The 15,139-nt window shown below is 38.8% G+C and overlaps 1 protein-coding gene across 9 annotated transcripts in view; it reads left to right on the top strand.

Annotated features, from left to right (window-relative positions):
* Nucleotides 1–15,139, top strand: part of CFAP61 (cilia and flagella associated protein 61) — a 269,668-nt gene that overhangs the window by 217,047 nt on the left and 37,482 nt on the right. For 3 of the 9 annotated variants that reach the window (XM_039874358.1, XM_039874362.1, XM_039874359.1), the window contains 2 exons: nt 4,237–4,442; nt 10,747–11,406. In XM_039874358.1, coding sequence (XP_039730292.1) covers nt 4,237–4,442; nt 10,747–11,065 — 525 coding nt within the window. In that variant the 3' untranslated portion in view covers nt 11,066–11,406. Of the gene's footprint in view, nt 1–4,236; nt 4,443–5,366; nt 5,480–10,746; nt 11,413–15,139 lie in introns of those variants that run through there. The other 6 variants (XM_039874366.1, XM_039874364.1, XM_039874361.1 and 3 more) reach the window with 6 other exon arrangements.

Raw genomic sequence — 15,139 nt, 5'->3', positions numbered from 1 at the left:
ATCATAGATAAATAACTAGAGCTAAATTTGTTCAAGAGCTAGAAAACATTGGACTTGGTTTCACACAGAATCAGATTCTTTAAGGACACTGTGTGATTTCTTGCATGCAGCATCATTTATTTATGAACCATTGGCTAAAGTTAGAGGAGGATCCAAAAGAGGTTTTTAGATAATGAGAGTTTTAATAAGAATGCAACTTTAATAGATTCTTTGGCTGGTACCATGACAGTCTTTGAACAGGACCCCTGACTTTAATTAACTATTTTGCCAGGTAGGCCTCCTTTTTAATTAGGATAGAAGATCTAAACAGATTTTTCTTCTATTTTATTCTCCAAGAAAAAAATAATGTAGCATGGTTCCATGGCAGTCTTTTGAGGTTGGAATTAATTTGATTAAGTAAAATTGCTGCCAAAATGGTCAGGCAGTTACCTAAATATAGCCAGATGATCGAGGATGAAGCCCATGGAACATTATTTCACTGCAGAAACTAAATTACTATTTGTATAGTATATGTTGTACAGATGAATCTTATCAGACTTTTATAGCACTCATGAATTGGAATATTTAAGTAAGAAGTTACTTTAGTAATTCATGAGCTCTCTGAGAGGTAACCTGGCAAAAGGAAGAAAAAGGGACCCCAAGTCATCTACATAATAAACTGATTTACAGATTCTAGTCCACATGCTTTGTTGGCTTATACACCACAGAGTAAAGAAATTTGTCACAACAAATTCTGCTTTGGATACCATTAAATTTAAAATTGTGTGTTCATCACAAGAGCTGGGAACTTGGTTTCTTGCACACCAAGTCTGATTAATACTGTGTCTTTCATTTGGCATGAATTCCAGAGCCATTTTCCAACCTTTGTCAAAATCATAAAAGAACTTGAAAGGATAATTGTATTCAGGAAAAAGGGAATGAAAAAGAAACACACCAGAACTAATTACGCCATTACAAGCTTAAATTTAAGATCTAAATTTTCTAACAATTTACTTATATGTTTAGAGTAAAAACTAGACACATCCCACAGAATTGGAAAGTGTATGATATCATCATCTATACCCCAGAATCTCTCTCGTTGGGTAGCCGGGACGGAAGCTGCCTTAAGTCTTTCTTCGAAGAGAAGCAGAAAGCATTCTGGACTTCGCTGGATTTTCCTGATTTGTCAGCAATTGTATAGGAATGACCTAAGAAATTTAGATAGGTCTGCCCACCCTACAAGGGTAATCTATGTCTGAGAATCCTGTCTGTAGGTGAATTGTCTTTAATGTCAATGCAAAATATTTTGACGCATTCCAAATTCCCAGAATGCCCTCAACCCCCACCAGTCATGTTAACACACTACCAGATCTCATTAAATGGACACAATTACTTCAATAGTTAAGATTTACTATGATAACCCATGTCGTTTCTTTCTCTACAGCGTGGCTGCTTTCTGCATTCTTTAAGCCCTCATGGCTATAATATGCTAAAACATACAGAGGCAACCCAAAGATTATAATTCAATTTGTAAATTAAAAAATAAGACCTCTGCCTCCATACCCCAAACAAACAGATTTATGACAAGAAGTCATTGAAAAGAGTGCTCACAACACCACCTCTTTGGAGCAGGCTGACATCAGAAGGCAAATGTGCTCAGGCTCCCTGTTCTCAGCCAGCAAACTCTCAGGGCTCCACATCACAGTAGCGTGAGTCTTGAGGTGCTCAGCATTAGCCAAATCATCCCCCCTAAACATAAGGTCCTTGTGAGCAGAAAGTGGATTATTTAGTGAAACTCTGCGAAATCAGAATTTCAGCCACATGGGTGGATCTCAAGGTATGCCCCTTTGGTGCCTGGGTTCCCTTCCTTAGTTACTCGGCATAAAGAAATCTTATAGAGGAGAAGGAGGATGCCAAGATGTTGTGGGATGGCTGACTCTGCTCTCCAGTGAGGCCTGGAAAAACTTGGTGCTAAAACTGTACTAGAGCTGTTGACCGTGCCCCTTCTTCTGGACCTCCAGCCACCCTACCACCAACACTCACTCAATTTTTCCACCAAGGCATCCCAACTTTGAGGGGGCCTCCCACATCTAGGATCTGAGACTAAGCCTAAAGCTGCTGGCGACAAAAACAAATGGTCGCTAAATCTTGTATTTAATCTTAGAAATGCATGTGAAGAGCACATTCTTCACTCTCATAGGTCTATGTGTATTTAATTCAGAAATAGTGTTTGCTATGATGGGCTACCGAGTGAAGCTGATGCCAGGGATTATTCCATGATGTCAAGTGCCCCAGCCCAGCTGTGTTTATTCCTCTGTCTGTGAAGTCAAATTTAAGAAAATAGACCTGAAGGAAAAAAATCCATGGGGTGATCTAGGATTAGAGAAATATTTGTGGCAAGAGCAAAGGGCAGGGGATGATTGGATAAGGAGACCAGACAGACTACAGCCTGTGGCTCAAACTGGCTCTTTCCAAACTCTTCTCCTGACAAGCCCAACCTTCCACACTGGACTCCCCCTCACTCCCTCACTCCCTCCCTCCTCTCCCTCTCCCATCCTTCCTTCCTTCCTTCCTCCTTTCCTCCTTGCTTTTTTCTTTCTTTTTCATTTCTCTCCCTCCCGATTTTCTCATTGAAAGTCTGATTCCTTGCCATAGCACAGCCAGAATATTTAAAAATAATTATTTTTTATCATTTTAGAAGTGATAGTCATTGTTTAAAATTTAGAAACTATAGATAATCAAATGAACAGAAAGAGAAACAACAAAATACCCAGTCTCCCAACCATAGAAAATGACGATTAACATTTTGTTAAAATGTTGATTTAAAAAAGGGATGAACTGCACATTTTTAGACCTCTTCTATAGCATAAAATATACTGTGAACATATTTATTTCCCTGTTACGGAACATAGTTTACCCCCATTGCATGCATTTACCATTGTTTGTTAGGTAATACCTTGCTGAATTTCTTTCTGAATCCTTTGCTATGTGGGTAGATTTCTTCTCTGTATCTATCCATCTCTGTGAATGATGGACCACTTGTACCTCCCTTGAGCTACCATCCTACAACCTCTTTCCCAAGCTGTTTGTGTTCTCTCTCACCCCTAAATGCCCAGTTTCTTACACATACTTGGGGCTGGCCCAAGATTTACCTGGCATCCCTCCTGTATACCTCACCTTGTGCCTTTATAATCAGCTGACTCCTCAGGGTTTTGCCATGTGATATTCAAACACCTACCAGTTGCTTCAATTTATTTAAAAATCCAGTTAAACCGTGTGTTCTTGTTTAGACAAAATCCCCAGGGGATGCCCAGGACTAAGTAAATGTTTGGAATCAGTGTAGTCCAACTTGCCTTGGATTTCTAAATGCCACATTCAAGTCCAGAGCAAAAGCTTAAATCTATATGCACTCAGGAAAGATTTATCGAGTGTTACCATGGATTAAGTAAAGAGTCTAGGGGTAAAGTGCAGATTCAGCTACCACCAATAAAACCCATGTTTGTCTGCTGCAGGTTCCCAGTTTGGTTGCCTGAGCCTGTGGTCAGCATGTGTCTGGTTGGTTTATCAATAGTCATTAGGTGCTGAAATAGAAAAAGTGGTTGTGACATGGCGAAGAGTGTCCTCTGGGTTTATATGGCAGTTTTAGCCAATTTCTAGGGGACATAAAGCCTTGACAATTTACAAACTAAAAAGTAGCCTGCAGAATGTGTGTATGTATTTCATAAACTTGAAACTTCTTCCTGAAAACAGACCTTTCCTAAGAGCTGATCCTTCCCAAACCCAGCTGTCAGGGGTTCACCTTTTACTTGTTTCCTTTGTTTAAGTAAACTAAAAAAAACTGAAATTCTTTCTGATCACTTTTGACTAGAAGGTTTTTCTCAAAATGATTCTGTGAAATACTAAGAAAATTAAGTCTTAACACACCTCACAGAAGAGAATAAACTCAGTTCCATGTTTTAGCTGTGCCAGGTATTGAATAATAGAGAACCGGCTGTAACCTAGCAACTAATTTAGAAACCTGGAACAATGCAATCACAGTTTAAAATATCCTGAGGAACATTTAGTCATTAAGTCCAAGCATGTGGTTCTGGACACACTGTTATCTTCTCTTGAGTTTAGTAAATATCTATTACTGTTATTTGCAACAAGCGATAAGATACAAACTGTCTGCTATATTTGGAAAAGAAATGACTATGATAAAGTTCCCAATGTTCAGAAATGTTTCTAATATTGTTTTTCTGATCCATTCCCCTCCAGGGCTCAGAAATAGTAACAGGTAGTGCAAAAAATGGGACTTACTTCCGAATACACATTAACAAGTATAAAATGGTGGAAGCCATCACATGCCTTTCTAAGGAGGCTTTCCCTACCTCCAACTACATCCGGTTGTTTGGCCAGCATGAGCAAGTCCTCAACAACCTGTGTGCTCGGTACGAGGACCGGCTGATCACAGATCTCTACAGGTAAGTTGGACAGGGCATTTTACTAAGGGGAAATGCAATATGTAGTGTCTTGTGAATGAAGGGTATGTTTTGTGATGCACCAGATAGCAAAACGGGAATCCATGGGAGAAACTAGAGTGGCAAAGATTTCATTCTTAGTAAAGAATATCTGACCACTAGCATTGTCTAGAAAGTGGAGAGGCACATGAGGAAGTGCATGGACTCTGGGTATATCCACACATGGCTCCCATGGCCACCCACAGGCCTGGATCCCGGATGCGTCCATGCACGGCCTCCACAACACAGATGGGCCCAGAGGAAATGATTTTCAAGTCTCTTTGACACAGGGCTGCTAAGAGCAGTGGTCAGAAGTTTAAAAGGTAGTTTTGGGAGCAGGGTATGGAAGTACCTGGTCCTGGTGGGAACTTCACGACCCTGGACAGGCTGTTTGCGACCCCAGTCTTCTTTCACATGCCTTGTGCTCAAGCAGGGAAGGGTGACCATTTGTCTAAGGTATTTTTAAGAGAATTCCACACTGCAGGTTGGTTTGACTGGGTGATCTGGATCTTGGTCTGTCAAACTCTAAAACATTCTTTTATCCTATAACTCGAGGGAGGCTAGAATTTTAGAATAGAAAGCTACTTAGAAAGGTTAGAAGAATTTTTCTCTTCGCAAAACAAGGTGATGACAGAGCCATATAGATGCAGGACATAAGTCATACCCATGAGGGTGACTGCCAGGATCAAAAGCAATCTCTCTTCCCTCTTAAAAAGTTTTTAAGTTATAGACTACATTATACAAACAAAAACGTATATAAAACATGTACATACATTTTAAGGGATAATAGTACTAGAAATTTATTTGCCTACCACTACATTAAGAAATAATTCCTTACTTCCGCGAATTTTATAAAGGGCCAGATAGTAAATATTTTTCACTTTGCAGGTCATACAACTTCTGTCACAAGGACTCAACTCTGCCATTGTAGTGTGAAAATAGCTATAGGCGATATACAAACAAATGGGTCGTGTCCCAATAAAACTTTATTTACCAAAAAAGCTGCAGGCTAACCCTTGTTTTGAAGATGTGCCATGTATATATGATTTCCTAAATAATATATTAATTTGTTTTGCCGCCTTTGGATCAATTCTGTGGCTGACTAGGGAATGTCTACACGGTTTAGCGTTGTGTTTGTAAGGCCCATTATGGTGATGTATGTAGCTATAGTTCATTTGTTTTCCCTGCTGTATAGTATTCCCTGACATAACTGTGTCATAGTTCATCCATCTGTTTTCCTGTTGATCGATATTTAAATTGTTTCCAATTTGGTGCCATTACTAACACTGTGGACGGACCTCATTTGCAAGAATTTTTTCGAGTGTACTAGGTGATGATGAAATGTTCCCCAAAGTAGTTGTATCTATTAAACTTTCTCTAACGGGGCATGAGAGTACTTCCTTGGTGCTGTTAGACTTTAAAATTTGGTCATTCTAGTGGTTCAAAAAGGTATCTTCCTGTAGTTTTAATTTTCTCTTTCCTGATAAATGACACAGTTTAGTGCCTTTTCATTTGTTCATGGGCCATTTCTGGTAGTTTCCGTGAAATGCCTATTTATGACCTTTGTCCGTGTTTTTGGGGGGTTGTCTTTTCACTTATTTTATGGTGTCAATTAGAAGATATTCTTAATTTTAATGTAATTTGTTTGTCTTCTTCGGGGTGTCTTGGATATTTTTGTCCCTTTTCTCTTACAGTAGTTTTATATAAACTCATCAAGCTCTATGAAAAAAGCCCCATTGGTCTGATAGGAAATGTATCAAATCTTAGATCAATTAGATAAGAACTGACATCTTTGATATTAAGTCCAACATCATAGCATAGTATAGCTCTTGATTTATTCAGGTCTCTTTAACATCTTTCAATAAAGATTTATAATTTTCTCCATAAATGGCTTGCATAATTTTTGTTTAATATGATCCAAAGTGCTTAATATTTTTATTGCTGTTATAAATATTGTTATTGATTGTTGCCATATAAAAATACTCTAACTTTTTGTGTGGTATTATAGTCTGCTGATTTTCTAAACACTCATTCATCCAAATAATTCACCTGTAGATTCTTTTCAATTTTCCATATAGAAAAATTATACCATCTGCAAATAATGAAAGTTTTGTTTCTTCTTTTCCAATCTTTGTAACTTTATTTCTTTTTCTTGTCTCACTGCATTGGCTAAGATTTGCAGTGAAAGGTAAAAGAGAAGTACTGAGGGATGGCACCCTTGCTTCATTCTTAATCTTAAAGAAAATGTGTTCAATATTAAGTGTGTGACATTTGCCATACATATTTTTGTAGACATCCTTTATTAGGTTAAAGTTTCTTTTTATTGTTGGCTTGCTAAGCATTTTTATTATTCATGGATTTTAATTGTTTTTCCAGAAAGAGTACTTAATTTTTGAAACGTTTTATATATGAGAATATTTTTCTAATGCTTTTAATTATAAACTATATTTTGATAAAGTATCAAATTCCTTAATCGTAGCTTTCTCTCAAATCTTTGTGGACTTGACTGCAATATTTATCTGAAGTAAAGAAAAATACATTTAGAAAATAAATTCATTTGTTCCTCAGTTGTGCATTGGATTTTATTTATGGTTGTTCTCTCTCAACCTTACCCAAAGTATTTGAGTTAGAGGAGAATAAGTCATTTGTTAAAGAAAATTTTTACCTGGTGGGGAGGAATATGTTAAGAGTCTTTTCTGAAAAAATAATATTTTCACATTTGACCAAATTCAAAAGCCCTAGCTGGGTTTTTTTTTCCCCCAAGAAGATGATATTGAAACAGACAGACTTTGTGAGCTTGGGACCACTAGTCAGGGTGCAACTGTTAACTAATGATAGCAATAATTTTCAAAGGTAATTTGATTTGCTAAGAGTGAATATTTAGGACAGCAAACGGGATGACACTGGATATTAGGGCGTGCCAATTGATATCTATAAGAATGAAGTAAGGGAGTCAGGAAAATGGTAGCTGATCATCAGAGGGGCCACTGATCACTTTTAAGTGAGATACTGAAGGCACCGACATGCCCGTTAGTCACTCCCACATGTGTGTTAACATGTACATGCAGCTACAGCCACATCCTTTTCAAGTGCCACGAAATGCTGCCAGGTCCCAGTGCTAATTCTTGGCCCAGTACTGCCTGTCCTGTCTGTCATCAGACAGACTGGCAAGGCTCTTTCCAAACAGGCAAGGTGAATGGTTTAGCTGACTTCGGCCACGATATGATTACGGATTGTTTCCATGACCTCAGCAACACCAGCAACATCTCTTGTTTGAAGTTGGGCAATTTTCCATCTACTGCATCTGGGGACACCTTCCTCCATACTGGGAGGGCTGACTGCTAAGCAGCCACCCTGCCATCTGCAAGTCAAGCATGATCTCAAGACCAAGTTCTAATCCAACTTCAAAGGAAACCTCTGGATCCTTTCTCTCCACTTCCTCCAATCTAATCTCACCCCCTCAAGGGCCAGAACAGAGCAGGCAGTGGTGGTACCAGGGAACGCTGTGGCAGCTTCAGGGACAGATGCTGTGGGAGTCAAGACATCATGAGTAGTGGTTCCTGCTGCCTACAGAGGGGCTTGCTTGGAGCCATTTGGAGATACATGGTGGCAGCCAAGCAGTCAGCCACCATGACATACAGGCAGACAGCTGTCACAGAACAACAGTGCAGCTGAGGGTCTGGGGCCCAGGCTGGCATGGATTCCATCTATATTGTATTCTTTGTTTTCATCTCAAAGTGCTAGTTCAAACCATTGGCAATAAGAAAACAAATTCACTACTGGTGACTCTGTGTATGTGTACATGAGTATGCATGCCTAAGTGTGAGGAGAGAAATGATCAATTGATTTGCCTACCACTTCGGAAAAAGAATGGAGCCTATTTTTATTATTTGTTCATTTTTTGAGCCAACAAACATTTGAAGATATGGTACTAAAACTTTTTTTCCCAATCTTCCCCTTAAGAGCACTTGTGTCCTACAGTATACTGCATGCACACATACACACACCTATCACAAACCTTGCAATATCCCCACCTGCTAAGTCCTTTGATGATATTTAGAACAAGCAGCACCTCTCACCCTGCTGATACTGCTCCCCATCAGGACACTGAGGACAGAAGGAGCTTCAGTAGACAGCCGTGAAGTTGGAAAATGGGAACTGTGGATGGAGAGGAGAGGGGAGGTAGAGGCAATTTTCTGAGAAATCCCTGTCAGAGGGCTTTAACAAGGCATGTCCTGTGCCTTCTCTGCTTTCTTACCTTTACCTCATCTTCATTTACCTCACTTATTGATGGCCCTGCCAAGAAAGGTCTTGCCTACTGAATTCCTCCCCCACCCCACCCTTAGCCTTAATTAACAGTCTGTAGCATCCTTTATCCTCACATTGTGAATAGGTCTTGCCCTAGCTTCTTTGTGTGAGCCCATCAGATACTCATAAACCTTGATTAAATCACCTCTTTTCACATCTTAACATCAGCTCTCAAAGACTGCCCTCATACGGCCCTCCTGCGAGCACTGCCATCCTCTCCCACACTTCTTCAAACACTCAAATGGCCTATTTTTAGTGGGTAAGTGCTGCTGTGCACAATATTCGAAATGGGATTTGAGCAGGCCTTTTAAAAGGCTGCCATTACCTTTTGAACTATGAAGCTCCAGAAGTTACTCCCTTAGGAAAGCTGCCTTGTGCTATCTATGTCTTCAGAGCTGCAAAGCAGTATGCTGCCAGCCCACACTGTCTCCTAATTCATTTATTAGACTCCAATTGGAGTCATTTAATCATGGCTTAAATGTTTTCTGTTCCTCTGTAGTCAGTGGCCTGGTGCTGTTTCCAGTAGAAAATCACACACTAAATTCTAGGCACCCATTTTTACAGACTTATCAAAAGTTTCTTCAAATATGTCTGCCCACTCCAACTTGTCAGATTTTTGTTACATACTTAAAAGTTGTTGGATATGTATTCTCCCAAGATGCAGATTTCCCTTTGGCCATTTACTATTCCACGCACCTGCCTTTCTATAGACTCATTAAGGTGTTCCTGCTCATCTGTTTCATTTCAGATAATGCCAGTTCTGTTTGATAGCCTTTTAAGGAATCTTTCTTCAAATGATTTGCTAAAATCAAAATTTGTTCTCTTCATTTTGTCTCCCAGTCATTTAATTATAGTCTATTTCTCTGCCCTGGTAAAAGGTGATTTCAATTGGGCGTGCTTGCACACTCCATCTGGGGGCTCCTCACCAATCATCCTCCTGGCTCCAACAGGCGGCTTCTTGCCTAGTGCTGTTTCCATATGATCACATAGCCTGTGAGACTGAACCCTCATTTTTGAACATCTCTCATTACTGAATGGTCAACCTTAGATCTGGAAGTATAGACCAATGTCAGGGCCAATTCCATTTGACATATTTTTTGTTATAATACTGCTCTGATTAAAAGGCTAGGGTTTTTTCTCTTTTTTTCTGGTATATGTCACCTCCTTCTTCCCACCATGACATTTGCGTGGAATTAACCTTTCCTGGAATGGAAGATGAGATTGTTTTGAACCATCCTGAAATTATAGCCAGCACATATCCCTTCAGATATTTATGCCAAAGATTATAATGTGAAAGAAACACAAATGTACCCATTCACATAGTCAGGAATGAATGTTTAACATAATGAACACATGGAAATCTACATAAAGTATGAAGCTTTTTTTTTTTAAATATCATTATCCAATATGTTCCAATAATTTGCCTCATTTGTCATGAAAATATAGTTTGGCATATCATCTTAGCATTTATCAGAAAAACGTGGATTGAGATTTTTTTATGGTTTTGAGGTATCAGGAAGGTATAAATTCTTATTTCAAGCTCTTCAATCTTATTGATATTAGTTAGAATCTTTGCCTTGAAAATAGTGCCCGTAAGTGAATGAAGGAAAAACGAGTATCCCATCTCATAGCCAAGATTTTTTCTTAATGTTAAAGGCTTTTATTAATGAGAGCGTAAAGACCAAACAATGAAATTCGGTACCCATTAATGTCCACCTGAAGTGGGAGGTGGGGCTGGGCACTCAGGGTCATTGACAGATTACTCTTCTTCAGTGTTTTTCTGCTCACCTTGTTCGATGTGAGCCCCTGTGGTCCTTTATAGTCTCCCCTTCCCAGTGAGCATTATTACCCCCTAAAACAAAGGAACTTGACGAGTCTCCCTATGATAGGAGAAAACCAGTGATTCCATTATCTGAAAGGAAATGTGTTTGCTTAAGTCACATATTAATACCTGGGGGAGATGGTGTCATTGCAGGATGGCCTTGAATCCCAGAAGACTGTGCTGGAGTGTGAACTGCACAGGGACAAGTCATGTAAAGTGTAAGACTGTTGGATCGTATCTACAATATTATTTTAAAAATGCAAACTTTTCACCAAACTTTATAAAAAACAATGCTATCTGCAAGTTATCTAGAGCTTCGCCCCCCATCCCATTTCCACAGCTGCCACTCTGGTCACTGTCATGCTTGTTCCTGTGCACTCTTGGTGTATATTCTAAGAGAATGTGGGTTGAAACTCCAACAGTGTATAAAGGCAAATTGTTACTTCTCTTTTCTTAGAGTGGAAAAGACATTAAGTTTAGTCAGGGGGGTTAATTCCTGCCTAGTTGCTTAGTAGCTTTGTGAACTTTGGCAAGCCATTTAACCTCATTGATTATCAATTCCCTCATCCATAAAGTGGAGATATAATCTATGATAAATCTACCCACAAAGCAAGATAAAAGTAGACAATGGTATGAAAGTATTTAAAAGATATAATTTACTATACAAGTGCAAGGTTTTGTAATTATTTTAACTCAAGTGTTTATGTTCAGTACAAGTTTATATTAACCTTTAATGGAGAGGCAGACACTTCCAGGCTTTTAGCAATATTCCTTCTCCCTCCCAGATTAGTGTAAATTTAGTAAAATACAGTGCTCCCTTAAAAAATTCAAGTGAGAAGTGTTTTAAAATTGTGTTAATGCATGTGCTTACTATATCTTATTTTAAAAATTGTCTCTTTAGAGGTAGCTATGAATTTCATGTGCTTCTTTCAGGGTCATGCTCTGAGGAAAAAATTACTTAGGGAGAGGTTATTATCAAGAATTAAGTAAGTGTGAAATCAGGTGCTTTATTCAGAGTCAGTAATGTATGAAGACTCAAGTCGATAGTGTATCTCCCAGGGCACATTATAGTAAAGGAGTGGATCAAACATTTCTATATAAGCAACACTTAAAGATGATTTCATTTCAAACCACTGGACACCAAAAGCGACCAAGTAGGTTCTTCTGAATATCATTTAAAATTTGAAATTATGAGCTATTCGAGTTACAAAGCATGTCTAGAGTCTAATAACACAGTTTTAAAAATTGCTTTGGAAAATCGTTTCATGCATTAAGAGTTACAAATATCTTAGACCTGCATTGTCCAATATGATAGCCAATTGCCAGATGTGAGTATTTAAATTTTAACTAAGATTAAATAAAATAAAAGTTCAGTCACACTAGCCACATTGAACAGCACAGAAAAGAATATTTCCATCACTGCAGAAAGTTCTGTTAGACAGTGCTGCTGTAGACCAGTCACATTTGTGGAATTTGTAGAGAGTAGGGTTGGGCATGGCATCTATAGATCGTCATTTCCTAAACTGCTAATCACCAGCCCCATTTGGTTGAGTCCCTGACATGCAGATGTAGTAGCTAACACATGGGTGCTCTGAAGGCCCAGTGAGTAGAAGGAGGAAATGAGTTCCTTCTATGCTCTCTTTTGTGGGGTCAACCAGAAAGAAAGAACATTCTCCTCAGATCACATGCCAAAAATAACAGATAGGGAGGGAGGGTGGCGTGGGACAAGGGGTGGAGCAGGCAAGCTCTCTGGGGCCTTTTGTCACACTATAGGTGAGGCAAGGGACACTCGGTTTTGCTGGCTGAAATAAATATTTCATGTCACCATGTATGTCCTTCCCTGTCCATTTAGCCTTGTGTATAGCTCAGCTGGCCAAACCCCCAACAGCCTGGCACTTCCCCCCAGTTATGCACAACAATCTTGATTACTAACATCCTATCCCGTTGTCAGATCCCAGGTCTTGATTTGGGATTCAGGAGATCTGACTGGAATATTCAGAACTGACTTCTGTCTTCTGAGCAACTATGTAATATCACTTTTCTTTTCAAACTTTTGCTGCAGGAGTTAAAATCCTTTATAGATTTTCTTACTCCTTCTCATCTGGCAATATGTGGGTTGAAGGTTATTATCATAAAACTAAAATAATAGTTTATGAGTGGTTTATAAAATTTCTTGAATGAGCTGAAGGGACAGGCTTTAGTCCACCTTCTAGAGAAAATCTAGAAAACAATTCTGCAGACTTGGCTGACCTCTGCCACAATGAGGGCTTTGAGGAGTTGGAAAACTGCCTAAACAACTGCCTCTACAACCACACCTTCTCTGCCACAATCCAAACTAGCAAAATAGGTACCCTAAGTCCTGCCTCTTTGCCACCTGTGTGATTCTGCTGCAGCTGACACCAAACATTACCATGACCAGGCTTGCCAGCAAAAGCAGGAAAAATAGTGGAAGCAGAATCTCTACTTCATGGTGTTCACGTCCATCTTCCAAGTCTTGTATGAGGGTGTCTCTTTGGAAGAAGTTTGGTCTCATGTAGAACCCACACTGTATGTGAGTATGGAAAATGTAGTCTTCCACTTTCCTACCTGTGGTATTTTGGGTAAGTCATGCTACAAAGGGTCTGGGATGCAGCTGGCTAAACTAGTCTGCAATTTCTCCTATAACTATTAAACTTGATTAGAAGTTAGCAAAAAATAATACAAAAGTATCAAGAAGACCACTTGAAATTTTGATTTACATCTATTATTATGGGTCAACAAATTCTTATCCAAAATCCTAGGAGCAGAGGTGACATTCAATTTTTTTTCAAATTCTTTTGAAAGTAAATTTACCCTCTCATCTGAAACAACTCAAAATCTGTATAAAATGTAAAAACAATTTTGAAAATGATATTGGATATAAGGCAATAAAAGACAGTGATCTCTAAGAGTCTAGAAACAAATAAAGTGAACCCTGAAACTGATGTAGCTTTTTGCCTTGAGAGAATTTCCAGGCCACAGTAAAGGGAGTGGAACCCAGGCAGAGCCCTGCAGACTCTCTGAAGTTAAACAGTGGAGCTGCTAGTCTGGGGAGGACAGGGCAGCTAGAGTTCTCAAAACAGAGTACTAGAGAAGAGAGGGCTCACAGAGAACCTTGGAGATCTTCAAGAGGTTCCACTTGAGAATTCAATCAAGTACTGACCAACACATGCAGGTGAAGAAACTGCCCAAGGGTGGGAGAGAACCACTTAAAAGAATTAGAGGTTACAGTGCCTGGTGCTCACACAAGGCTGAGAATGGGTTGTGTTCCCATGAGCCAGCCTGGAGAACATCAAATTTGTGGGGTAGTGGGAAAATAAGTAGCAAGAAAAATAACCAGGCATGCAAAGAAATAGGAAAATATGACCCATAATAGGAGAAATCAGTTGATTGAAACCAAATCGGAACTGACACAGATATTAAAATTAATAAGCATATTAAAAGTTATTATAACTGTATTTCACATGATCAAAAAGTAAAGTAGAAATGTAAAAGGTATATAAAAGACTCAAATCGAACTTCTAGAGATGAAAACTACAATGTCTGAGATGGAAAAATACACTGATGGGATCAATGGAAGATTAGACATTGCCGAAGAAAAGATTAGTGAACTTGAAGACGTAACAATTGAAATTGCCAAAATGAGACACAGTAAGAAAAAAGAATTTAAAACAATGAGCAGAGTATCAGTGAGCTATGGGAAAACTTGAAATGGCCTAAAGAAATAATGACCAAATGTTTTCCAAATTTGATAAAAACTATAAACCTGAGAAGCTCAATGAATCTCATGTAGGAACTATATGAATAAAATTATATACTAAGGTATATCATAAACTGCTCAAAACCAGTGATAAAGAGAAAATCTAAACAGCAACAAGAGAAAATAGATTGTTTTTGGAGGAATAAAGAAAAGAACGACAACAGATTTCTCAGAAACGATGCAAGTGAAAATCGGTGGAACAACATCTATAAAGGACTGAAATTAAAAAAAAAAATTAGAACACATTTATTATATATTATAGAACATCTCTAGACTAATAAATGGCATAACATCCCCCATATTACATAAATCACCCTACACTCTCCTAATTAACATCTCTGAGTTGTTCTCCATCCCATTGCCCTGTTTTATTTCTCTGTTGGTTTACTTTCTCCTATCTCTTAACCTCACTGTGACCTCAGTGCTATGGACTGAATTTTGTCCCCCAGAATTCATATTTTGAAGCCCTAATTCCCAATGTAACTATCTAGAGATATGGTCTTCAGGAGTTAATTAGGGTTAAATGAGGTCATAAAGGTGGGACACTAATATGGTAGGGCTGTAGCCCTTTAAGAAGAGGAAGAGAGATTTCATGTAAGGATACAAGGAGAAGGTAGCCATCTACAGGCCAGGAAGAGTCCTCACCAAAAACTGACCATTATGGAACCCTTATCTTAGACTTCCAGCCTCTAGAACTGTGAGAAATAAATTTCTGTTGTTTAAGTCACCCAATCTGTTGTTATGACAGCCTGA

This window comes from Pteropus medius, unplaced genomic scaffold (genome assembly GCF_902729225.1).
Source record: "Pteropus medius unplaced genomic scaffold, Ma_sr-lr_union100, whole genome shotgun sequence".
Classification (NCBI taxonomy): domain Eukaryota; kingdom Metazoa; phylum Chordata; class Mammalia; order Chiroptera; family Pteropodidae; genus Pteropus; species Pteropus medius.
The sequence above is the reverse complement of the archived record's forward strand: the minus strand, read 5'-3'. Positions and strand labels throughout refer to the sequence as shown.